The sequence below is a fragment of the Telmatherina bonti genome (assembly GCF_933228915.1).
Source record: "Telmatherina bonti genome assembly, chromosome: 4".
In the NCBI taxonomy this organism is placed as follows: domain Eukaryota; kingdom Metazoa; phylum Chordata; class Actinopteri; order Atheriniformes; family Telmatherinidae; genus Telmatherina; species Telmatherina bonti.
In genome coordinates, this window is record NC_136622.1 from 37480972 (window position 1) to 37508965 (window position 27994).

The following is a 27994-nucleotide window of genomic DNA, read 5'->3' on the forward strand; positions in this document are numbered from 1 at the left end:
GAGGAACACGGAAGTGAATCCTGCTCGCTGTTTACGGCTGAATCTGTGTTTTTCCCGGAGCTTTCAGTCCTGGACGATGTTTGTCCCGCTGGAGGAGCCGCAGTGAAGCTGACCGTCATTAGGAGAGATGGCGGACGAAGCGCCGTTCCAGTTCCTGCACAGCGAACTGGTTCAGTTCATCTATAGGTCATCAGGAGATACGGTGAGACATGTAGAGACACGGTGAGACATGTAGAGACACGGTGAGACATGTAGAGACACGGTGAGACATGTAGGAGACACGGTGAGACATGTAGGAGACACGGTGAGACATGTAGAGACACGGTGAAACATGTAGAGACACGGTGAGACATGTAGGAGACATGTAGAGACACGGTGAGACCTGTAGAGACACAGTGAGACATGTAGAGATACAGTGAGACATGTAGAAGACACGGTGAGACCTGTAGAGACACGGTGAGACCTGTAGAGACACGTTGAGACCTGTAGAGACACGGTGAGACCTGTAGAGACACAGTGAGACATGTAGGAGACATGTAGAGATATGTAGGAGACATGTAGAGACACGGTGAGACATGTAGGAGACACGTAGAGACACGGTGAAACATGTAGGAGACACGTAGAGACACGGTGAGACATGTAGGAGACACGTAGAGACACGGTGAGACATGTAGGAGACATGTAGAGACACGGTGAGACATGTAGAGACACGGTGAGACATGTAGAGACACGGTGAGACATGTAGAGACATGTAGACATATGTAGAGACACGGTGAGACATGTAGGAGACACGGTGAGACATGTAGGAGACACGGTGAGACATGTAGGAGACATGTAGAGACACGGTGAGACATGTAGAGACACGGTGAGACATGTAGAGACACGGTGAGACATATAGAGACACGGTGAGACATGTAGGAGACACGGTGAGACATGTAGAGATATGTAGAGACACGGTGAGACATGTAGGAGACACGTAGAGACACTGTGAGACATGTAGGAGACATGTAGAGACACGGTGAAACATGTAGAGACACGGTGAGACATGTAGGAGACACGGTGAGACATGTAGGAGACACAGTGAGACATGTAGGAGACACGTAGAGACACTGTGAGACATGTAGAGATATGTAGAGACACGGTGAGACATGTAGGAGACATGTAGAGACACGGTGAGACATGTAGGAGACACTGTGAGACATGTAGGAGACACGGTGAGACATGTAGGAGACATGTAGAGACACGGTGAGACATGTAGGAGACACGGTGAGACATGTAGGAGACACGGTGAGACATGTAGAGACACGGTGAAACATGTAGAGACACGGTGAGACATGTAGGAGACACTGTGAGACATGTAGAGACACGGTGAGACATGTAGGAGACACGGTGAGACATGTAGGAGACACGGTGAGACATGTAGGGACACAGTGAGACATGTGGGAGACATGTAGAGACATGGTGAGACATGTAGAGACATGTAGAGACACGGTGAGACATGTAGAGACACGGTGAGACATGTAGGAGACACGTAGAGACGCGGTGAGACATGTAGGAGACACGGTGAGACATGTAGGAGACACGTAGAGACACGGTGAGACATGTAGAGATATGTAGAGACACAGTGAGACATGTAGGAGACACGTAGAGACACGGTGAGACGTAGAGATATGTAGAGACACGGTGAGACATGTAGGAGACACTGTGAGACATGTAGAGACACGGTGAAACATGTAGAAGACACGTAGAGACACAGTGAGACATGTAGGAGACATGGTGAGACATGTAGGAGACACTGAGACATGTAGAGACACGGTGAGACATGTAGAAGACACGGTGAGACATGTAGAAGACACGTTGAGACATGTAGAGACACGGTGAGACATGAAGAGACACGGTGAGACATGTAGGAGACATGTAGAGATATGTAGACACGGTGAGACATGTAGGAGACACGGTGAGACATGTAGGAGACATGTAGAGACACGGTGAGACATGTAGAGACACAGTGAGACATATAGGAGACACTGTGAGACATGTAGAGACGGTGAGACATGTAGGAGACACGGTGAGACATGTAGAGACACGGTGAGACATGTAGGAGACATGTAGAGACACGGTGAAACATGTAGAGACACGGTGAGACATGTAGGAGACACGGTGAGACATGTAGGAGACACGGTGAGACATGTAGGAGACATGTAGAGACACGGTGAGACATGTAGAGACATGGTGAGACATGTAGGAGACATGGTGAGACATGTAGGAGACACTGTGAGACATGTAGGAGACACGTAGAGACACTGTGAGACATGTAGAGATATGTAGAGACACGGTGAGACATGTAGGAGACACGTAGAGACACGGTGAGACATGTAGGAGACACTGTGAGACATGTAGGAGACACGGTGAGACATGTAGAGACACGGTGAGACATGTAGAGACATGGTGAGACATGTAGGAGACACTGAGACATGTAGAGACACGGTGAGACATGTAGAAGACACGTTGAGACATGTAGAAGACACGTTGAGACATGTAGAAGACATGGTGAGACATGTAGAGACACGGTGAGACATGTAGGAGACACGTAAAGACACAGTGAGACATGTAGAGACACAGTGAGACATGTAGGAGACACGGTGAGACATGTAGGAGACACGGTGAGACATGTAGAGACATGTAGAGACATGGTGAGACATGTAGAGACATGTAGGAGACACGGTGAGACATGTAGGAGACACTGAGACATGTAGAGACACGGTGAGACATGTAGAAGACACGTTGAGACATGTAGAAGACACGTTGAGACATGTAGAAGACATGGTGAGACATGTAGAGACACGGTGAGACATGTAGGAGACACGTAGAGACACAGTGAGACATGTAGAGACACAGTGAGACATGTAGGAGACACGGTGAGACATGTAGGAGACACGGTGAGACATGTAGAGACACGGTGAGACATGTAGAGACACTGAGACATGTAGGAGACACGGTGAGACATGTAGAGACATGTGGAGACACGGTGAGTTATGTAGAGACACGGTGAGACATGTAGAGACACGGTGAGACATATAGGAGACACGTAGAGACACGGTGAGACATGTAGAGACACGGTGAGACATGCAGAGACATGTAGGAGACACGGTGAGACATGTAGGAGACACGTAGAGACACGGTGAGACATGTAGAGACACGGTGAGACATGTAGAGACACGGTGAGACATGTAGAGACACGGTAAGACATGTAGAGACATGTAGAGACACTGAGACATGTAGAGACATGTAGAGACACGGTGAAACATGTAGAGACACGGTGAGACATGTAGGAGACACGGTGAGACATGTAGGAGACACGTAGAGACACGGTGAGACATGTAGGAGACATGTAGAGACACGGTGAAACATGTAGAGACACGGTGAGACATGTAGGAGACACGGTGAGACATGTAGGAGACACGGTGAGACATGTAGGAGACACAGTGAGACATGTAGAGATATGTAGAGACACGGTGAGACATGTAGGAGACACGGTGAGACATGTAGGAGACATGTAGAGACACGGTGAAACATGTAGAGACACGGTGAGACATGTAGGAGACACGGTGAGACATGTAGGAGACACGGTGAGACATGTAGGAGACATGTAGAGACACGGTGAGACATGTAGAGACATGGTGATACATGTAGGAGACATGGTGAGACATGTAGGAGACACTGTGAGACATGTAGGAGACACGTAGAGACATGTAGAAGACATGGTGAGACATGTAGAGACACGGTGAGACATGTAGGAGACACGGTGAGACATGTAGGAGACACGTAGAGACACAGTGAGACATGTAGAGACACAGTGAGACATGTAGGAGACACGGTGAGACATGTAGGAGACATGTAGAGACACGGTGAGACATGTAGGAGACACGGTGAGACATGTAGGAGACACGGTGAGACATGTAGGAGACATGTAGAGACACGGTGAGACATGTAGGAGACACGGTGAGACATGTAGGAGACACGGTGAGACATGTAGAGACACGGTGAAACATGTAGAGACACGGTGAGACATGTAGGAGACACTGTGAGACATGTAGAGACACGGTGAGACATGTAGGAGACACGGTGAGACATGTAGGGACACAGTGAGACATGTGGGAGACATGTAGAGACATGGTGAGACATGTAGAGACACGGTGAGACATGTAGAGACACGGTGAGACATGTAGGAGACACTGTGAGACATGTAGAGATATGTAGAGACACGGTGAGACATGTAGGCGACACGGTGAGACATGTAGGAGACACGTAGAGACGCGGTGAGACATGTAGGAGACACGGTGAGACATGTAGGAGACACGTAGAGACACGGTGAGACATGTAGAGATATGTAGAGACACAGTGAGACATGTAGGAGACACGTAGAGACACGGTGAGACGTAGAGATATGTAGAGACACGGTGAGACATGTAGGAGACACTGTGAGACATGTAGAGACACGGTGAAACATGTAGAAGACACGTAGAGACACAGTGAGACATGTAGGAGACATGGTGAGACATGTAGGAGACACTGAGACATGTAGAGACACGGTGAGACATGTAGAAGACACGGTGAGACATGTAGAAGACACGTTGAGACATGTAGAGACACGGTGAGACATGTAGAGACACGGTGAGACATGTAGGAGACATGTAGAGATATGTAGACACACGGTGAGACATGTAGGAGACACGTAGCGACACGGTGAGACATGTAGGAGACATGTAGAGACACGGTGAGACATGTAGAGACACAGTGAGACATATAGGAGACACTGTGAGACATGTAGAGACGGTGAGACATGTAGGAGACACGGTGAGACATGTAGAGATATGTAGAGACACGGTGAGACATGTAGGAGACACGGTGAGACATGTAGGAGACATGTAGAGACACGGTGAAACATGTAGAGACACGGTGAGACATGTAGGAGACACGGTGAGACATGTAGGAGACACGGTGAGACATGTAGGAGACATGTAGAGACACGGTGAGACATGTAGAGACACGGTGAGACATGTAGAGACATGGTGATACATGTAGGAGACATGGTGAGACATGTAGGAGACACTGTGAGACATGTAGGAGACACGTAGAGACACTGTGAGACATGTAGAGATATGTAGAGACACGGTGAGACATGTAGGAGACACGTAGAGACACGGTGAGACATGTAGGAGACACTGTGAGACATGTAGGAGACACGGTGAGACATGTAGAGACACGGTGAGACATGTAGAGACATGGTGAGACATGTAGGAGACACTGAGACATGTAGAGACACGGTGAGACATGTAGAAGACACGTTGAGACATGTAGAAGACATGGTGAGACATGTAGAGACACGGTGAGACATGTAGGAGACACGGTGAGACATGTAGGAGACACGTAGAGACACAGTGAGACATGTAGAGACACAGTGAGACATGTAGGAGACACGGTGAGACATGTTGGAGACACGGTGAGACATGTAGGAGACACGGTGAGACATGTAGAGACATGTAGAGACATGGTGAGACATGTAGAGACATGTAGGAGACACGGTGAGACATGTAGGAGACACGTAGAGACACGGTGAGACATGTAGAGACACGGTGAGACATGTAGAGACACTGAGACATGTAGGAGACACGGTGAGACATGTAGAGACATGTGGAGACACGGTGAGTTATGTAGAGACACGGTGAGACATGTAGAGACATGTAGGAGACACGGTGAGACATGTAGGAGACACGTAGAGACACGGTGAGACATGTAGAGACACGGTGAGACATGCAGAGACATGTAGGAGACACGGTGAGACATGTAGGAGACACGTAGAGACACGGTGAGACATGTAGGAGACACGGTGAGACATGTAGAGACACGGTAAGACATGTAGAGACATGTAGAGACACTGAGACATGTAGAGACATGTAGAGACACGGTGAGACATGTAGAGACACAGTGAGACATGTAGAGACACGGTGAGACATGTAGAGACACGGTGAGACATGTAGAGACACGGTGAGACACGTAGAGACATGTAGGAGACACGTAGAGACATGTAGGAGACACGTAGAGACATGTAGGAGACACGTAGAGACATGGTGAGACATGTAGGAGACACAGTGAGACATGTAGAGACACTGTGAGACATGTAGAGACACGGTGAGACATGTAGAGACACGGTGAGACATGTAGAGACACGGTGAGACATATAGGAGACACTGTGAGACACATAGGAGACACGGTGAGACATGTGGAGACACGGTCAGACATGTAGGAGACGTAGGAGACACGGTGAGACATGTAGGGACACGGTGAGACATGTAGGAGACATGTAGAGACATGGTGAGACATGTAGAGACATGGTGAGACATGTAGAGACACGGTGAGACATGTAGGAGACACAGTGAGACATGTAGAGATATGTAGAGACACGGTGAGACATGTAGGAGACACGTAGAGACACTGTGAGACATGTAGGAGACATGTAGAGACACGGTGAAACATGTAGAGACACGGTGAGACATGTAGGAGACACGGTGAGACATGTAGGAGACACGGTGAGACATGTAGGAGACACAGTGAGACATGTAGGAGACACGTAGAGACACTGTGAGACATGTAGAGATATGTAGAGACACGGTGAGACATGTAGGAGACACGTAGAGACACGGTGAGACATGTAGGAGACACTGTGAGACATGTAGGAGACACGGTGAGACATGTAGGAGACATGTAGAGACACGGTGAGACATGTAGGAGACACGGTGAGACATGTAGGAGACACGGTGAGACATGTAGAGACACGGTGAAACATGTAGAGACACGGTGAGACATGTAGGAGACACTGTGAGACAGGTAGAGACACGGTGAGACATGTAGGAGACACGGTGAGACATGTAGGAGACATGTAGAGACACGGTGAGACATGTAGGAGACACGGTGAGACATGTAGGAGACACGGTGAGACATGTAGAGACACGGTGAAACATGTAGAGACACGGTGAGACATGTAGGAGACACTGTGAGACATGTAGAGACACGGTGAGACATGTAGGAGACACGGTGAGACATGTAGGAGACACGGTGAGACATGTAGGGACACGGTTAGACATGTGGGAGACATGTAGAGATATGTAGAGACACGGTGAGACATGTAGGCGACACGGTGAGACATGTAGGAGACACGTAGAGACGCGGTGAGACATGTAGGAGACACGTAGAGACACGGTGAGACATGTAGAGATATGTAGAGACACAGTGAGACATGTAGGAGACACGTAGAGACACGGTGAGACATGTAGAGATATGTAGAGACACGGTGAGACATGTAGGAGACACTGTGAGACATGTAGAGACACGGTTAAACATGTAGAAGACACGTAGAGACACAGTGAGACATGTAGGAGACATGGTGAGACATGTAGGAGACACTGAGACATGTAGAGACACGGTGAGACATGTAGAAGACACGTTGAGACATGTAGAGACACGGTGAGACATGTAGAGACACGGCGAGACATGTAGGAGACATTTAGAGATATGTAGAGACACGGTGAGACATGTAGGAGACACGTAGAGACACGGTGAGACATGTAGGAGACATGTAGAGACACGGTGAGACATGTAGAGACACGGTGAGACATGTAGAGACACAGTGAGACATATAGGAGACACTGTGAGACATGTAGAGACATGGTGAGACATGTAGGAGACACGGTGAGACATGTAGAGATATGTAGAGACACGGTGAGACATGTAGGAGACACGGTGAGACATGTAGGAGACATGTAGAGACACGGTGAAACATGTAGAGACACGGTGAGACATGTAGGAGACACGGTGAGACATGTAGGAGACATGTAGAGACACGGTGAGACATGTAGAGACACGGTGAGACATGTAGGAGACACTGTGAGACATGTAGGAGACACGTAGAGACACTGTGAGACATGTAGAGATATGTAGAGACACGGTGAGACATGTAGGAGACACGGTGAGACATGTAGGAGACACGTTGAGACATGTAGAAGACATGGTGAGACATGTAGAGACACGGTGAGACATGTAGGAGACACGGTGAGACATGTAGGAGACACGTAGAGACACAGTGAGACATGTAGAGACACAGTGAGACATGTAGGAGACACGGTGAGACATGTAGGAGACACGGTGAGACATGTAGCAGACACGGTGAGACATGTAGAGACATGTAGAGACATGGTGAGACATGTAGAGACATGTAGGAGACACGGTGAGACATGTAGGAGACACGTAGAGACACGGTGAGACATTTAGAGACATGTAGAGACACGGTGAGACATGTAGAGACACTGAGACATGTAGGAGACACGGTGAGACATGTAGAGACATGTGGAGACACGGTGAGTTATGTAGAGACACGGTGAGACATGTAGAGACATGTAGGAGACACGGTGAGACATGTAGGAGACACGTAGAGACACGGTGAGACATGTAGAGACACGGTGAGACATGCAGAGACATGTAGGAGACACGGTGAGACATGTAGGAGACACGTAGAGACACGGTGAGACATGTAGAGACACGGTGAGACATTTAGAGACACGGTAAGACATGTAGAGACATGTAGAGACACTGAGACATGTAGAGACATGTAGAGACACGGTGAGACATGTAGAGACACAGTGAGACATGTAGAGACACGGTGAGACATGTAGAGACACGGTGAGACATGTAGAGACACGGTGAGACACGTAGAGACATGTAGGAGACACGTAGAGACATGGTGAGACATGTAGGAGACACAGTGAGACATGTAGAGACACGGTGAGACAAATAGGAGACACTGTGAGACATGTAGAGACACGGTGAGACATGTAGAGACACGGTGAGACATATAGGAGACACTGTGAGACATGTAGGAGACACGGTGAGACATGTGGAGACACGGTGAGACATGTAGGAGACATGTAGGAGACACGGTGAGACATGTAGGGACACGGTGAGACATGTAGGAGACATGTAGAGACATGGTGAGACATGTAGAGACACGGTGAGACGTAGGAGACATGTAGGAGACACGGTGAGACATGTAGGGACACGGTGAGACATGTAGGAGACATGTAGAGACATGGTGAGACATGTAGAGACATGTAGAGACACGGTGAGACATGTAGGAGACACTGTGAGACATGTAGGAGACATGTAGAGACATGGTGAGACATGTAGAGACACGGTGAGACATGTAGAGACACGGTGAGACATGTAGGAGACACTGAGACATGTAGAGACACGGTGAGACATGTAGAGATATGTAGAGACACGGTGAGACATGTAGGAGACACGGTGAGACATGTAGGAGACACGTAGAGACGCGGTGAGACATGTAGGAGACACGGTGAGACATGTAGGAGACACGGTGAGACATGTAGGAGACACGGTGAGACATGTAGGGACATGGTGAGACATGTAGAGACACGGTGAGACATGTAGAGACACGGTGAGACATGTAGAGACACGGTGAGACATGTAGAGACACGGTGAGACATGTAGGAGACACGGTGAGACATGTAGGAGACATGTAGGAGACATGTAGAGACATGGTAAGACATGTAGAGACATGTAGAGACACGGTGAGACATGTAGAGACACGGTGAGACATGTAGGAGACACTGAGACATGTAGAGATATGTAGAGACATGTAGGAGACACGGTGAGACATGTAGGAGACACGTACAGACGCGGTGAGACATGTAGGAGACACGTAGAGACACGGTGAGACATGTAGAGATATGTAGAGACACAGTGAGACATGTAGGAGACACGTAGAGACACGGTGAGACATGTAGAGATATGTAGAGACACGGTGAGACATGTAGGAGACACTGTGAGACATATAGAGACGGTGAAACATGTAGAAGAGACGTAGAGACACAGTGAGACATGTAGGAGACATGGTGAGACATGTAGGAGACACTGAGACATGTAGAGACACGGTGAGACATTTAGAGACACGGTAAGACATTTAGAGACATGTAGAGACACTGAGACATGTAGAGACACGGTGAGACATGTAGAGACACAGTGAGACATGTAGAGACACGGTGAGACATGTAGAGACACGGTGAGACATGTAGAGACATGTAGAGACACAGTGAGACATATAGGAGACACTGTGAGACATGTAGAGACACGGTGAGACATGTAGGAGACACGTTGAGACATGTAGAGATATGTAGAGACACGGTGAGACATGTAGGAGACACGGTGAGACATGTAGGAGACATGTAGAGACACGGTGAAACATGTAGAGACACGGTAGACATGTAGGAGACACGGTGAGACATGTAGGAGACACAGTGAGACATGTAGGAGACACGGTGAGACATGTAGAGACATGGTGAGACATGTAGGAGACACTGTGAGACACGGTGAGACATGTAGAGACATGGTGAGACATGTAGGAGACACTGTGAGACATGTAGAGACACGGTGAGACATGTAGGAGACACGTAGAGACACTGTGAGACATGTAGAGATATGTAGAGACACGGTGAGACATGTAGGAGACACGTAGAGACACGGTCAGACATGTAGGAGACACTGTGAGACATGTAGGAGACACGGTGAGACATGTAGGAGACATGTAGGAGACATGTAGAGACACGGTGAGACATGTAGAGACATGGTGAGACATGTAGGAGACACTGTGAGACATGTAGAGACACGGTGAGACATGTAGAAGACACGTTGAGACATGTAGAAGACATGGTGAGACATGTAGAGACACGGTGAGACATGTAGGAGACACGGTGAGACATGTAGGAGACACGTAGAGACACAGTGAGACATGTAGGAGACACGGTGAGACATGTAGAGACACTGTGAGACATATAGGAGACACGGTGAGACATGTAGAGACATGTAGAGACACGGTGAGACATGTAGAGACACGGTGAGACATGTAGAGACATGTAGGAGACACGTAGAAACATGTAGGAGACACGTAGAGACATGGTGAGACATGTAGGAGACACGGTGAGACATGTAGGAGACACGGTGAGACATGTAGAGACACGGTTAGACATATAGGAGACACGGTGAGACATGTAGAGACACGGTGAGACATGTGGAGATAGGTGAGACATGTAGGAGACATGTAGGAGACACGGTGAGACGTAGGGACACGGTGAGACATGTAGGAGACATGTGGAGACATGTAGAGACATGTAGAGACATGTAGAGACACGGTGAGACATGTGGAGACACGGTGAGACATGTAGGAGACACGGTGAGACATGTAGGAGACACGGTGAGACATGTAGGGACACGGTGAGACATGTAGGAGACATGTAGAGACATGGTGAGACATGTAGAGACACAGTGAAACATGTAGGAGTCACTGTGAGACATGTAGAGATATGTAGAGACACGGTGAGACATGTAGGCGACACGGTGAGACATGTAGGAGACACGTAGAGACGCGGTGAGACATGTAGGAGACACGGTGAGACATGTAGGAGACACGTAGAGACACAGTGAGATATGTAGAGACACAGTGAGACATGTAGAGACACGGTGAGACATTTAGAGATATGTAGAGACACGGTGAGACATGTAGAGACACGGTGAAACATGTAGAAGACACGTAGAGACACAGTGAGACATGTAAGAGACATGGTGAGACATGTAGGAGACACTGAGACATATATAGACACGGTGAGACATGTAGAAGACACGTTGAGACATGTAGAAGACATGGTGAGACATGTAGAGACACGGTGAGACATGTAGAGACACGGTGAGACATGTAGGAGACATGTAGAGACACGGTGAGACATGTAGGAGACATGTAGGAGACACGTAGAGACACGGTGAGACATGTAGGAGACATGTAGAGATATGTAGAGACACGGTGAGACATGTAGGAGACACGTAGAGACACGGTGAGACATGTAGAAGACATGTAGAGACAGGCTGAGACATGTAGAGACACAGTGAGACATGTAGAGACACGTAGAGACACGGTGAGACATGTAGGAGACACTGTGAGACATGTAGAGACACGTTGAGACATGTAGAAGACACGTTGAGACGTAGAAGACATGGTGAGACATGTAGAGACACGGTGAGACATGTAGGAGACACGGTGAGACATGTAGGAGACACGTAGAGACACGGTGAGACATGTAGAGACACAGTGAGACATGTAGAGACACAGTGAGACATGTAGAGACACGGTGAGACATGTAGGAGACACGGTGAGACATGTAGGAGACACGGTGAGACATGTAGAGACACGGTGAGACATGTAGAGACACGGTGAGACATGTAGAGACATGTAGGAGACACGGTGAGACATGTAGGAGACACGTAGAGACACGGTGAGACATGTAGGAGACACGGTGAGACATGTAGGAGACACGGTGAGACATGTAGAAGACATGGTGAGACATGTAGGAGACATGGTGAGACATGTAGGAGACATGGTGAGACATGTAGAGACACGGTGAGACATGTAGGAGACATGGTGAGACATGTAGAGACACGGTGAGACATGTAGGAGACACGGTGAGACATGTAGGAGACACGGTGAGACATGTAGAGACACGGTGAGACATGTAGGAGACATGGTGAGACATGTAGAGACACGTTGAGACATGTAGAAGACATGGTGAGACATGTAGAGACACGGTGAGACATGTAGGAGACACGGTGAGACATGTAGAGACATGTAGGAGACACAATGAGACATGTAGAGACACGTTGAGACATGTATAAGACACGGCGAGACATGTAGAGACATGGTGAGACTTGTAGAGACATGTAGGAGACACAATGAGACATGTAGAGACACGGTGAGACATGTAGAGACACGGCGAGACATGTAGAGACACGTTGAGACATGTAGAAGACATGGTGAGACATGTAGAGACACGGTGAGACATGTAGGAGACACGGTGAGACATGTAGGAGACACGGTAGAGACACGGTGAGACATGTAGGAGACACTGTGAGACATGTAGAGACACGGTCAGACATGTAGGAGACACTTTGAGACATGTAGGAGACACTTTGAGACATGTAGAGACACGGTGAGACATGTAGGAGACACGGTGAGACATGTAGGAGACACGTAGAGACACGGTGAGACATGTAGGAGACACTGTGAGACATGTAGAGACACGTTGAGACATGTAGAAGACACGTTGAGACGTAGAAGACATGGTGAGACATGTAGAGACACGGTGAGACATGTAGGAGACACGGTGAGACATGTAGGAGACACGTAGAGACACGGTGAGACATGTAGAGACACAGTGAGACATGTAGAGACACAGTGAGACATGTAGAGACACGGTGAGACATGTAGGAGACACGGTGAGACATGTAGGAGACATGTAGAGACATATAGGAGACATGTAGAGACATGTAGAGACACGTTGAGACATGTAGAGACACGGTGAGACATGTAGAGACATGTAGGAGACACGGTGAGACATGTAGGAGACACGTAGAGACACGGTGAGACATGTAGGAGACACGGTGAGACATGTAGGAGACACGGTGAGACATGTGGAAGACATGGTGAGACATGTAGGAGACATGGTGAGACATGTAGAAGACATGGTGAGACATGTAGAGACATGGTGAGACATGTAGAGACACGGTGAGACATGTAGGAGACACGGTGAGACATGTAGGAGACACGGTGAGACATGTAGAGACACGGTGAGACATGTAGGAGACATGGTGAGACATGTAGGAGACAAGGTGAGACATGTAGAGACATGTAGAAACGCGGTGAGACATAGGAGACACTGTGAGACATGTAGAGACACGGTGAGACATGTAGAGACACGGTGAGACATGTAGTGACACGGTGAGACATATAGGAGACACTGTGAGACATGTAGAGACACGGTGAGACATAGGAGACACTGTGAGACATGTAGAGACACGGTGAGACATGTAGAGACACGGTGAGACATGTAGAGACATGTAGAAACGCGGTGAGACATAGGAGACACTGTGAGACATGTAGAGACACGGTGAGACATAGGAGACACTGTGAGACATGTAGAGACACGGTGAGACATGTAGAGACAAGGTGAGACATGTAGAGACATGTAGAAACGCGGTGAGACATAGGAGACACTGTGAGACATGTAGAGACACGGTGAGACATGTAGAGACACGGTGAGACATATAGGAGACACTGTGAGACATGTAGAGACACGGTGAGACACGTAGAGACACGGTGAGACATGTAGGAGACATGTAGGAGACACGGTGAGACATGTAGGGACACGGTGAGACATGTAGGAGACATGTAGAGACATGGTGAGACATGTAGAGACACGGTTAGACATGTAGGAGACACGGTGAGACATGTAGAGACACGGTGAAACATGTAGAGATATGTAGAGACACGGTGAGACATGTAGGAGACACGGTGAGACATGTAGGAGACACAGTGAGACATGTAGGAGACACGGTGAGACATATAGGAGACATGGTGAGACTTGTAGAGACATGTAGGAGACTCAATGAGACATGTAGGAGACACAATGAGACATGTAGATACACGGTGAGACATGTAGGAGACACGTAGAGACACGGTGAGACATGTAGAGACACGGTGAAACATGTAGAGATATGTAGAGACACGGTTAGACATGTAGGAGACACGGTGAGACATGTAGGAGACACGGTGAGACATGTAGGAGACACAGTGAGACATGTAGGAGACACGGTGAGACATGTAGGAGACACGGTGAGACATATAGGAGACATGGTGAGACTTGTAGAGACATGTAGGAGACACAATGAGACATGTAGGAGACACAATGAGACATGTAGAGACACAGTGAGACATGTAGAGACACAGTGAGACACGTAGGAGACACGGTGAGACATGTAGGAGACATGGTGAGACTTGTAGAGACATGTAGGAGACATGTAGAGACACGGCGAGACATGTAGAGACACGTTGAGACATGTAGAAGACATGGTGAGACATGTAGAGACACGGTGAGACATGTAGGAGACACGGTGAGACATGTAGGAGACACAGTGAGACATGTAGGAGACACAGTGAGACATGTAGGAGACACGGTGAGACATATAGGAGACATGGTGAGACTTGTAGAGACATGTAGGAGACACAATGAAACATGTAGGAGACACAATGAGACATGTAGAGACACAGTGAGACACGTAGGAGACACGGTGAGACATGTAGGAGACATGGTGAGACTTGTAGAGACATGTAGGAGACATGTAGAGACACGGCGAGACATGTAGAGACACGTTGAGACATGTAGAAGACATGGTGAGACATGTAGAGACACGGTGAGACATGTAGGAGACACGGTGAGACATGTAGGAGACACGTAGAGACACGGTGAGACATGTAGGAGACACTGTGAGACATGTAGAGACACGGTGAGACATGTAGGAGACACTGTGAGACATGTAGAGACACGGTGAGACATGTAGGAGACACGGTGAGACATGTAGGAGACACGTAGAGACACGGTGAGACATGTAGGAAACACTGTGAGACATGTAGAGACACGTTGAGACATGTAGAAGACACGTTGAGACGTAGAAGACATGGTGAGACATGTAGAGACACGGTGAGACATGTAGGAGACACGGTGAGACATGTAGGAGACACGTAGAGACACGGTGAGACATGTAGAGACACAGTGAGACATGTAGGAGACACAGTGAGACATGTAGGAGACACGGTGAGACATGTAGGAGACACGGTGAGACATATAGGAGACATGTAGAGACACGGTGAGACATGTAGAAGACACGGTGAGACATGTAGAGACACGGTGAGACATGTAGAGACACGGTGAGACATGTAGAAGACATGGTGAGACATGTAGAGACATGGTGAGACATGTAGGAGACACGGTGAGACATGTAGGAGACACGGTGAGACATGTAGAGACACGGTGAGACATGTAGAGACACGGTGAGACATGTAGAAGACATGGTGAGACATGTAGAGACACGGTGAGACATGTAGAAGACATGGTGAGACATGTAGAGAAACGGTGAGACATGTAGAGAAACGGTGAGACATGTAGGAGACATGGTGAGACATGTGGAGACACGGTGAAACATGTAGAAGACACGGTGAGACATGTAGAAGACATGGTGAGACATGTAGAGACACGGTGAGACATGTAGAAGACATGGTGAGACATGTAGAAGACATGGTGAGACATGTAGAAGACATGGTGAGACATGTAGAGACACGGTGAGACATGTAGAAGACATGGTGAGACATGTAGAAGACATGGTGAGACACAGTGATGTAACCCTCCTGACGTTTATGGTTGTTGATGTGTTTGAGATGATGTCATTCATCACGTTGCATCACTTCCTGGTTTTCACTGATTGGTTGGTTCTACTTAAAGGTGGTTAAAGCTCTTCTGGGTTTTCCATCTGCATCAAGTACTTTGTATCCTCCACGTTTGGTAACGTGTCTTCTCCTTCCCTGCCCTCAGGACAATGGCCGGAACATCACCAAACTGGAGACCATGGGCTTCAGAGTGGGCCAAGGGCTGATCGAGAGGTAACACACAGCAGGTTTCATCCTGGGGAATCATCAGTTTCATGATTGGTTTGGACTGATCAGGATCTGCTCATCAATGCGCTTTTATATCGCATCACATACAGACAGTTTATTCTGAGATTAGACAGTTAAATAGAAATAAACCTTTCAGGAGAACAAAAGTGCTCACAGCAGTTTTCTGGATCAGTTTTTGTCCCCGTCCTGTTGGTTCATTTATCATTAAACCGATCTATGTATTGACAACATTTGGGTATTTCCTGAAAAATGTGTCTTTGCAAAATGAGCTGTTTGTTTTATTCTGTCGTATCGCGACCTCATCCTCTCAGCGGCTACAGCTGTTCTGGAAAGCCACAAGCATGATAGATAGATAGATGTGTAGATGGATGGATAGATAGATAGATATGTAGATAGATAGATAGATAAATGTGTAGATAGATAGATAGATAGATAGATGTGTAGATGGATGGATAGATAGATAGATATGTAGATGGATGGATAGATAGATAGATATGTAGATAGATAGAGTAGGTAGGTAGGTAGATAGATAGATAGAAAGATAGATAGATATGTAGGTAGGTAGATAGATATGTACATAGGTAGATAGATAGATAGATAGATAGATAGATAGATAGATGTGTAGATGGATGGATAGATAGATAGATGTGTAGATGGATGGATAGATAGATAGATATGTAGATAGATAGAGTAGGTAGGTAGGTAGATAGATAGATAGATAGATAGATAGAAAGATAGATAGATATGTAGGTAGGTAGATAGATATGTACATAGGTAGGTAGATAGATAGATAGATATGTAGGTAGATAGATAGATAGATAGATAGATATGTAGGTAGATAGATAGATAGATAGATAGATAGATAGATAGATAGATAGATAGATAGATAGATAGATAGATAGATAGATAAGTGAACTGGAGCCCATATGGTGCCAACCTGGCTGTTTTATGACAGTGAGACTCCAGAGTATTTACTTTAATGGAAACGTACTTTCACTAGTCCTTTTTGTCCTTATTTAACCAACTTCTGCTCCTGTTCTAGATTAACTAAAGACACGTCTCGGTTTAAAGATGAGCTGGACATCATGAAGTTCATATGTAAGGACTTCTGGACCTGCGTCTTCAAAAAGCAAATCGACAACCTTCGAACGAACCACCAGGTGACCCACGGCGTTCCTCCATAGTTCAGGTTGTCCTGTATGAAGACTGTTCTGGCTGAAGAGCCGCCATGACTTCCAGCAGCTGTTTGAAGCCATCGGCGCTCCGAATGTTGGCGATATTTGGCTTTTAAATGTCCTCCAAACTCGTACAAAGTATCTGAACCATGAACCGGTTCAGAGACAGCTCATGTGTAAACCTTCCTCCTCATCACCCTCTTCACATCTCCACATCGTCAGACTGAAGGCCGAAGTATTTTTAATAAACCAGTGTCAACAGGAACGTTTACATCAGTGATGAAATTCCATTTTGTCAGTTTTTTTCAAACTACGGTGGATTTTCTTCATATTTGCATCTGATAGATACGCAGCCGACCAATCAACAAAGGCGTGTTGCCGGTCCAAGCTCTGCAGGCGTTACTTTGCGCTTTGGAGCTGACCGGTTGGTGGCGGTAACGCACCGCTACAAAGTTTACAATCGTACAAAAACACCAGAAGAAGAAGACTCCAACTTTCACATTCTGCTTCTTCAGGTGCTTTTTATTTGGCGGTTTCTGCATCGTCTTCTTCCTCTGTGGTTGTGTGTCAGTTATACAACTCGCCACCGCTCCCATCATTCCTGGTGGTGGTGCTTCGTTTTCTGCGCCAAGTGACGGTTGCTAAGCGCCTAGAAAACGGGCAAAAATATGCCCGTAACCTAGTAAGACACAGGAAAACGTCCGTCTGCATATCCGCCCAGCGTGAGCGGTTTAATCCTCAAGCTAGCAGCTAGCTGCTAAAGCAGATCCTCACATTGTCCCGCGGTCCATCCCGCGGTCCGTCCTGAAACCCGTCCCGCTGACCGTCCTGCAGTCCGTCCTGAAACCCGTCCTCCTCTCCGTCCTGAAACCCGTCCCGCTGACCGTCCTGAAACCCGTCCCGCTGACCGTCCTGCAGTCCATCCTGAAACCCGTCCTGCTCTCCGTCCTGAAACCCGTCCCGCAGTCCGTCCTGAAACCCATCCCGTCCATCCTGAAACCCGTCCTGCTCTCCGTCCTGAAACCCGTCCCGCTGACCGTCCTGCAGTCCGTCCTGAAACCCGTCCTGCTCTCCGTCCTGAAACCCGTCCTGCTCTCCGTCCTGCAGTCCGTCCTGAAACCCGTCCCGCTCTCCGTCCTGAAACCCGTCCCGCTGACCGTCCTGAAACCCGTCCTGCTCTCCGTCCTGAAACCCGTCCCGCTGACCGTCCTGCAGTCCGTCCTGAAACCCGTCCTGCTCTCCGTCCTGAAACCCGTCCCGCTGACCGTCCTGCAGTCCGTCCTGAAACCCGTCCTGCTCTCCGTCCTGAAACCCGTCCCGCTGACCAGCTCGGAGCTGTCATCTGTTGGGATTTTATGCGTGTTTTCAGTAAACCTGTAAAGCTCCGTAGCAGCTGTTGATCATGGCAGTGGTCGTATCATCATCAGTTCTCCTGCTAACTTCAGTCGCACCCGCCTCCTCTGCAGGCTGTAACCACTGACGACGTTGTGTGTTTCAGGGCATATATGTTCTCCAGGACCAAACGTTCCGGCTGCTGGGTCACCTGTCGGCTGGAAAACAGTATCTGGAACTCGCCCCGAAGGTTTGTATGAACGTGAAACCCGTTAATCCTGCCTGTACAAAAACTTCTGACTGACTTCACCTAAACTCAGGAAGACCTGGGCACCGGGTCCGGTCCTGGAGGACCACCACCCTGCAGGTGTTATATGTTTCCAATACTCTTGATGGTTCCTTTTGTCATAAAAACATTACATTTGTGTTTCTTTTGTCCGGATTTTAACTCAGTTTGTTTCATTCCGTTTGATTGATGAAGGACAAAACCGAAACAATGATTTCTGACCTGAAAGTTCTTCGGTTTCATCACCTTTAAATCAGGAAACATCTAAAACCTGCATGATGGACCTGGCTCGTGTTCACGCCGCGCAACTCAGACAAATCGGACCTTTTAAATTACACGGTTCCAGGAGGAGGAGGAGGCGCTGCACCAGCAAGACATGAGACAACCAACGAAGAAGAAAACTGGTTCGTCTGTTGGTTAATGGTAAAACAAACGACTAACTAGCTGCATCGGATCCTGGCGGTCTTAGATTCGGTCCAGGTTCAAGATGAAGTGGCGGGTTCCAGACGAAGCGGACTTCTTCCAGACAAAGCGACGGGTTCCAGACGAAGCGGACTTGTTCCAGACGAAGATGACTTGTTCCAGACGAAGCGGACTTGTTCCAGACAAAGCGACGGGTTCCAGACGAAGCGGACTTGTTCCAGACAAAGCGGCGGGTTCCAGACGAAGCGACGGGTTCCAGACGAAGCGACGGGTTCCAGACGAAGCGACGGGTTCTAGATGAAGCAGACTTGTTCCAGACGAAGCGGACTTCTTCCAGACAAAGCGACGGGTTCCAGACGAAGCGGACTTGTTCCAGACGAAGAGGACTTGTTCCAGACGAAGCGACGGGTTCCAGACGAAGCGGACTTGTTCCAGACGAAGAGGACTTGTTCCAGACGAAGCGACGGGTTCCAGACGAAGCGGACTTGTTCCAGACGAAGCGACGGGTTTCCAGACGAAGCGGACTTGTTCCAGACGAAGAGGACTTGTTCCAGACGAAGCTGACTTGTTCCAGACGAAGAGGACTTGTTCCAGACGAAGAGGACTTGTTCCAGACGAAGAGGACTTGTTCCAGACGAAGCGACGGGTTCTAGACGAAGCGGACTTGTTCCAGACGAAGAGGACTTGTTCCAGACGAAGCTGACTTGTTCCAGACGAAGAGGACTTGTTCCAGACAAAGAGGACTTGTTCCAGACAAAGAGGACTTGTTCCAGACAAAGCGACGGGTTCCAGACGAAGCGGACTTGTTCCAGACAAACCGACGGGTTCCAGACGAAGCGGACTTGTTCCAGACGAAGAGGACTTGTTCCAGACGAAGAGGACTTGTTCCAGACGAAGAGGACTTGTTCCAGACGAAGCGACGGGTTCTAGACGAAGCGACGGGTTCTAGACGAAGCGGACTTGTTCCAGACAAAGCGGACTTGTTCCAGACAAAGCGGACTTGTTCCAGACGAAGCGGACTTGTTCCAGACGAAGCGGACTTGTTCCAGACGAAGCGGACTTGTTCCAGACTAAGCGACGGGTTCTAGACGAAGAGGACTTGTTCCAGACGAAGCGGACTTGTTCCAGACGAAGCGGACTTGTTCCAGACGAAGCGGACTTGTTCCAGACGAAGCGACGGGTTCTAGACGAAGCTGACTTGTTCCAGACAAAGAGGACTTGTTCCAGACGAAGCGGACTTGTTCCAGACGAAGCGACGGGTTCTAGACGAAGCTGACTTGTTCCAGACGAAGAGGACTTGTTCCAGATGAAGCGACGGGTTCTAGACAAAGCTGACTTGTTCCAGACGAAGCGGACTTGTTCCAGACGAAGCGGACTTGTTCCAGACAAAGCGACGGGTTCTAGATGAAGCTGACTTGTTCCAGACGAAGCGGACTTGTTCCAGACAAAGTGATGGGTTCCAGACAAAGCGACGGGTTCCAGACGAAGAGGACTTGTTCCAGACGAAGCGGACTTGTTCCAGACGAAGCGGACTTGTTCCAGACGAAGAGGACTTGTTCCAGACGAAGCGGACTTGTTCCAGATGAAGCTGACTTGTTCCAGATGAAGCGGACTTGTTCCAGACAAAGTGATGGATTCTAGACAAAGCGACGGGTTCCAGACGAAGAGGACTTGTTCCAGACGAAGCGGACTTGTTCCAGACGAAGCGGACTTGTTCCAGACGAAGCGGACTTGTTCCAGACAAAGCGACGGGTTCCAGACGAAGCGGACTTGTTCCAGACGAAGCGGACTTGTTCCAGACGAAGCGACGAGTTCTAGACGAAGAGGACTTGTTCCAGACGAAGCGGACTTGTTCCAGAACAAGCGGACTTGTTCCATACTTAGCGGACTTGCTCCAGATGAAGCGGACTTGTTCCAGACGAAGCGACGGGTTCCAGACGAAGCGGACTTGTTCCAGACGAAGCGACGGGTTCCAGACGAAGCGGACTTGTTCCAGACGAAGCGGACTTGTTCCAGACGAAGCGACGGGTTCTAGACGAAGAGGACTTGTTCCAGACGAAGCGGACTTGTTCCAGAACAAGCGGACTTGTTCCATACTTAGCGGACTTGCTCCAGATGAAGCGGACTTGTTCCAGACAAAGTGATGGGTTCCAGACAAAGTGACGGGTTCCAGACGAAGTGGACTTGTTCCAGACAAAGAGGACTTGTTCCAGACGAAGCGGACTTGTTCCAGACAAAGCGACGGGTTCCAGACGAAGCGGACTTGTTCCAGACGAAGCGGACTTGTTCCAGACGAAGCGGACTTGTTCCAGAACAAGCGGACTTGTTCCAGACTTAGCGGACTTGCTCCAGATGAAGCGGACTTGTTCCAGACAAAGTGATGGGTTCCAGACAAAGCGACGGGTTCCAGACGAAGTGGACTTGTTCCAGACGAAGCGGACTTGTTCCAGACAAAGCGACGGGTTCTAGACGAAGAGGACTTGTTCCAGACGAAGCGGACTTGTTCCAGACGAAGCGGACTTGTTCCAGACGAAGCGGACTTGTTCCAGACAAAGCAGACTTGTTCCAGACGAAGCGACGGGTTCTAGACGAAGCTGACTTGTTCCAGACAAAGAGGACTTGTTCCAGACGAAGCGGACTTGTTCCAGACGAAGCGGACTTGTTCCAGACGAAGCGACGGGTTCTAGACGAAGCTGACTTGTTCCAGACGAAGATGACTTGTTCCAGACGAAGCGACGGGTTCTAGACAAAGCTGACTTGTTCCAGACGAAGCGGACTTGTTCCAGACGAAGCGGACTTGTTCCAGACGAAGCGGACTTGTTCCAGACAAAGCGGACTTGTTCCAGACGAAGAGGACTTGTTCCAGACGAAGCGGACTTGTTCCAGACAAAGCGACGGGTTCTAGACGAAGCTGACTTGTTCCAGACGAAGCGGACTTGTTCCAGACCAAGCGGACTTGTTCCAGATCAAGCGGACTTGTTCCAGATGAAGCGGACTTGTTCCAGACAAAGTGATGGGTTCCAGACAAAGCGACGGGTTCCAGACGAAGTGGACTTGTTCCAGACAAAGCGGACTTGTTCCAGACAAAGCGGACTTGTTCCAGACGAAGCGGACTTGTTCCAGACAAAGCGGACTTGTTCCAGACAAAGCGGACTTGTTCCAGACGAAGCGGACTTGTTCCAGACAAAGCTGACTTGTTCCAGACGAAGAGGACTTGTTCCAGACGAAGCGACGGGTTCTAGACGAAGCTGACTTGTTCCAGACGAAGATGACTTGTTCCAGACGAAGCGACGGGTTCTAGACAAAGCTGACTTGTTCCAGACGAAGCGGACTTGTTCCAGACGAAGCGGACTTGTTCCAGACAAAGCGGACTTGTTCCAGACGAAGAGGACTTGTTCCAGACGAAGCGGACTTGTTCCAGACAAAGCGACGGGTTCTAGACGAAGCTGACTTGTTCCAGACGAAGCGGACTTGTTCCAGACGAAGCGGACTTGTTCCAGATCAAGCGGACTTGTTCCAGATGAAGCGGACTTGTTCCAGACAAAGTGATGGGTTCCAGACAAAGCGACGGGTTCCAGACGAAGCGGACTTGTTCCAGACGAAGCGGACTTGTTCCAGACGAAGCGGACTTGTTCCAGACAAAGCGGACTTGTTCCAGACAAAGCTGACTTGTTCCAGACGAAGAGGACTTGTTCCAGACAAAGCGGACTTGTTCCAGACGAAGCGGACTTGTTCCAGACAAAGCGGACTTGTTCCAGACAAAGCGATGGGTTCCAGACAAAACGATGGGTTCCAGATAAAGCGACGGGTTCCAGATAAAGCGACGGGTTCCAGACAAAGCGGACTTGTTCCAGACGAAGAGGACTTGTTCCAGACAAAGCGGACTTGTTCCAGACAAAGCGATGGGTTCCAGACAACGCGATGGGTTCCAGATAAAGCGACGGGTTCCAGATAAAGCGACGGGTTCCAGACGAAGCGACGGGTTCCAGGCGAAGCGGCGGGTTCCAGAAGAAGCGGCGGGTTCCAGAAGAAGCGACGGGTTCCAGAAGAACCGGCGGGTTCCAGAAGAAGCGGCGGGTTCCAGGCGAAGCGGCGGGTTCCTGAAGAAGCGGCGGGTTCCAGGCGAAGCGGCGGGTTCCAGAAGAAGCGGCGGGTTCCAGAAGAAGCGGCGGGTTCCAGAAGAAGCGACGGGTTCCAGGCGAAGCGGTGGGTTCCAGACAAAGTGATGGGTTCCAGACAAAGCGATGGGTTCCAGACGAAGTGGACTTGTTCCAGACAAAGCGGACTTGTTCCAGACGAAGCGGACTTGTTCCAGACAAAGCGGACTTGTTCCAGACGAAGAGGACTTGTTCCAGACGAAGCGGACTTGTTCCAGACGAAGCGGACTTGTTCCAGACGAAGCGGACTTGTTCCAGGCGAAGCGGCGGGTTCCAGGCGAAGCGGCGGGTTCAAGAAGAAGCGACGGGTTCCAGAAGAAGCGACGGGTTCCAGAAGAAGCGGCGGGTTCCAGGCGAAGCGGCGGGTTCCAGGCGAAGCGGCGGGTTCCAGGCAAAGCGGCGGGTTCCAGAAGAAGCGATGGGTTCCAGGCAAAGCGGCGGGTTCCAGAAGAAGCGATGGGTTCCAGGCAAAGCGATGGGTTCCAGGCAAAGCGGCGGGTTCCAGAAGAAGCGATGGGTTCCAGAAGAAGCAATGGGTTCCAGGCAAAGCGGCGGGTTCCAGGCAAAGCGGCGGGTTCCAGGCGAAGCGGCGGGTTCCAGGCGAAGCGGCGGGTTCCAGAAGAAGCGACGGGTTCCAGGCAAAGCGGCGGGTTCCAGGCAAAGCGGCGGGTTCCAGAAGAAGTGATGGGTTCCAGAAGAAGCGATGGGTTCCAGGCAAAGCGGCGGGTTCCAGAAGAAGCGATGGGTTCCAGGCAAAGCGACGGGTTCCAGGCGAAGCGGCGGGTTCCAGAAGAAGCGGCGGGTTCCAGAAGAAGCGACGGGTTCCAGAAGAAGCGACGGGTTCCAGAAGAAGCGGCGGGTTCCAGGCGAAGCGGCGGGTTCCAGGCAAAGCGGCGGGTTCCAGGCAAAGCGGCGGGTTCCAGGCAAAGCGGCGGGTTCCAGAAGAAGCGATGGGTTCCAGGCAAAGCGACGGGTTCCAGGCGAAGCGGCGGGTTCCAGAAGAAGCGGCGGGTTCCAGAAGAAGCGGCGGGTTCCAGGCGAAGCGGCGGGTTCCAGGCAAAGCGGCGGGTTCCAGGCAAAGCGGCGGGTTCCAGGCAAAGCGGCGGGTTCCAGGCGAAGCGACGGGTTCCAGGCGAAGCGATGGGTTCCAGAAGAAGCGATGGGTTCCAGAAGAAGCGACGGGTTCCAGGCAAAGCGGCGGGTTCCAGAAGAAGCGACGGGTTCCAGGCAAAGCGGCGGGTTCCAGAAAAAGCGATGGGTTCCAGAAGAAGCGATGGGTTCCAGGCAAAGCGGCGGGTTCCAGGCAAAGCGACGGGTTCCAGGCGAAGCGGCGTTGTGAAGGCGTCTTCAGACTCGGCTTGTTTCACGGTGTCCAACGCATGTTTGCGCTGAAGTCTTCCTCCTTGCCGGACAAGCTCTTAGACCTGGTCTTCCAGTCATTCCTGACTAGTTTTCGCAGCGTTAATGTCGTCTTTGTCCACATGGGAATGAAACCGGTCCAAACCTGTTCCTGCTAGCGGCAGAACGTACCGGAACGCTTCTGCTGACGGGATGTTTCTCTCTGCAGTACTTGGCTTTTACCTGTGGGCTGGTGAGAGGAGCTCTGAGCAACCTGGGAGTGAAGAGCATCGTGACCGCCGAGTTGTCCGTCATGCCCGCCTGTAAGACCACCTTTATTTGGCCAATCACGCAGCAGCGTGTTAGCGCTCCTCCTGCTTCTGTTTGGTCTTCACAGGATGCTTAAATGTGAGGTGTTTTATGTTGGAGCTGATTCGTGTCCATTTCGTCTCTGCAGGTAAATTCCAGGTGATGATCCAGAAAGCGTAAAAACCCCAGAAGATCTACTCTGCCCACTTTTCCCCCCAGTTCCCTCCAGTTTCCACCAGTTACCAACAGTTTCCGCCAGTTTCCACCAGTTACCAACAGTTCCTTCCATTTCCCACCAGTTCTCACCAGTTTCCACCAGTTCCCTCCAGGATTCCCAGGGTTCCCTTTCCACCAAACTGGGTGTTGGAGGCGACGGCTGTCAGCAGCAATCACCCCAGAGGGCGAGCATTAACCAGTGCCATGTAGATCACTAACAGAATAATTTCGCTGACGTAGCGGCCCATGTGCGCTCCGACGCCCCCTGCTGGCAGAAGCCAGATTTTTATCTTTATTTTTATGTCAGTTTGTTTCTGAAAACCGCTTTTTGCTTCAACGTCTCGTCATCATGAACAGAAAGAAGCTCCCAAAGTTTCCTAATTGATCATTTTCCATGTTTGTTCGCCTCAGTTTGACACCTGAGACAAGATGTCCCCGAAAAGCTGCTATAAAACGATCTCGATTCAGTTTCAGTCCGAATTAAATAACTTCTTTTCATAAAATACACGTTTACAAGTTGGTTTTTCATTTTTAGTAAGTCTTAAATTCACTAAATATGAGTAAGAATGTTTTATTTTCTTCTTCAAATAAAGTAAATGTTCCTCTTAACGCTTGTATGGAAAATAAGTTTTAATAAAAATGATATCATGTGATCAAACGTCAGGAATTAAAAGGGTTTAAATAGTTATTACTAAATGTTGGGATCAGAAGTGACATTAACTGCAATTCTTTGGTGTCTCATTCCAGTGTTGAAACATGTTATGGAATCTCCTAAAAGCTTCTGTCTCCGTATCACTTGATCAGAAATAATGAAGAAATTTCATTTTTCTGTTTTTGGTCATAAAAATAAAAAAATGAAAGGTCTAAATGAACAGCAACCTTTCCGTCTTTGTAACGGCAACGTCTCTAATGACGGTCTGTGGCCGAACCAGCCCATCTCGGTAATTCCCGGCTGCAGCCTGGAGAGTGGGGCGGGGCTGGAGAATGGGCGGAGTTGGATGTCAAATGGGGGTGGGGTTAGGATTAATCCAATCAAAATGTAGAGGAGGCGGGGTTGGACATCCAACTCGCCCAGCTTGTCTTCCAGGCGTTAGACGGAGCCGGGGAACAGGCCTTCAAGTCTGCAGGTCTCTGCCACAGACTAAAAACTGGCTTCTCTGACGTGGAAAATACTCATTTATTTACTGTGTTCCGGACAAAACGTTGACTTGTCCAGAAAGACAGGACATGTGGCGCAGCGGCCATTTTCCTGCTGGTCTGATGGGTTTTTAATGGTTTTACTGGTGTTTCTTCATGGGAAAGCCATGAAAACCTGACTGGCCTCCTCTTGGACTGGAACTAACCTGCACCTGTCTGCGTTGTTGTGACTCCACATCCAGGCTTTCTGACCCACCCGGGTCCTTACGAGCATCTGACCTTCGTATAAACATCTCTTACATGCATCGACTTCCTGTCACATTTAAAGATTCTCCTACTGGTTTTAAGCATCTTACTGGTTTTGACCGCCTTGCGATGGACTGGGACCTGTCCAGGTGTACCTGCCTCTCCCCCAGTGACTGCTGGGTTGGACTCCAGCTTCCCTTGATGGGACTAAATGGTCATGAGAATGACTGATTTAACTGGTTTTATGTTGGGTTGTGTAAAATCTAAACCCATTCAGAGTTTTATCTTCCTCTCATTGAGGTTTTTCCTCGACGTGGTTTTTCTGTTTCAAGTGAATCCGTTTTCTGTTTACTGGTGTTTCTGCTTTTTAAAAACATATCTGTGTTTATTGTCACACAATTCTACTTTAATTCCTTTATTTTCCTACTTTTGGTTGTTTTGTTTTAAACAAACTGTTTCGTCTGTTTTGGTGCCTTTTGAGCACTTCTCTGGTTTTTCCTCACCGACTGCTCAGTTCAGGTTTATACTGTCACTTCATTGCTGATGAAAACGACTCTTTTATTTCTGCAACGTGAGTTTATTTACGTCGCTTTTCATGAGCCAGACAGCTCCAAGAGCTTTGCATTAAATATTAAAATCACTGCAGATGGTGGACAGAAAACACAGAAGCAGCAACAAAGAGAAAAATCACCATGAAATGATAAATTAAGATTCTTTAAAGCGGTTTAAGTGGAAGAATTGTGCGAAAAGT

At 49.0% G+C, this 27994-nt stretch overlaps 1 protein-coding gene across 1 annotated transcript; it reads left to right on the plus strand.

Annotated features, from left to right (window-relative positions):
* Window positions 1–27985, plus strand: trappc6b (trafficking protein particle complex subunit 6B). The gene is made up of 6 exons (XM_079239645.1): window positions 1–202; window positions 16542–16609; window positions 17667–17784; window positions 19298–19381; window positions 25565–25658; window positions 25793–27985. The coding sequence occupies exons 1-6, from the start codon at window positions 128–130 to the stop codon at window positions 25822–25824; spliced, it is 471 nt and encodes a 156-aa protein (XP_079095771.1). The 5' UTR covers window positions 1–127; the 3' UTR covers window positions 25825–27985.
* Window positions 27986–27994: the final 9 nt, after the last annotated feature.

Coding starts and splice junctions, on each gene's coding strand:
- trappc6b (XM_079239645.1), top strand. CDS start 128: ATGGCGGACGAAGCGCCGTTCCAGTTCCTGCACAGCGAACTGGTTCAG. Junction 16,610..17,666: donor GGCCAAGGGCTGATCGAGAG/GTAACACACAGC, acceptor CTCCTGTTCTAG/ATTAACTAAAGACACGTCTC. Junction 17,785..19,297: donor ACCTTCGAACGAACCACCAG/GTGACCCACGGC, acceptor TGTGTGTTTCAG/GGCATATATGTTCTCCAGGA.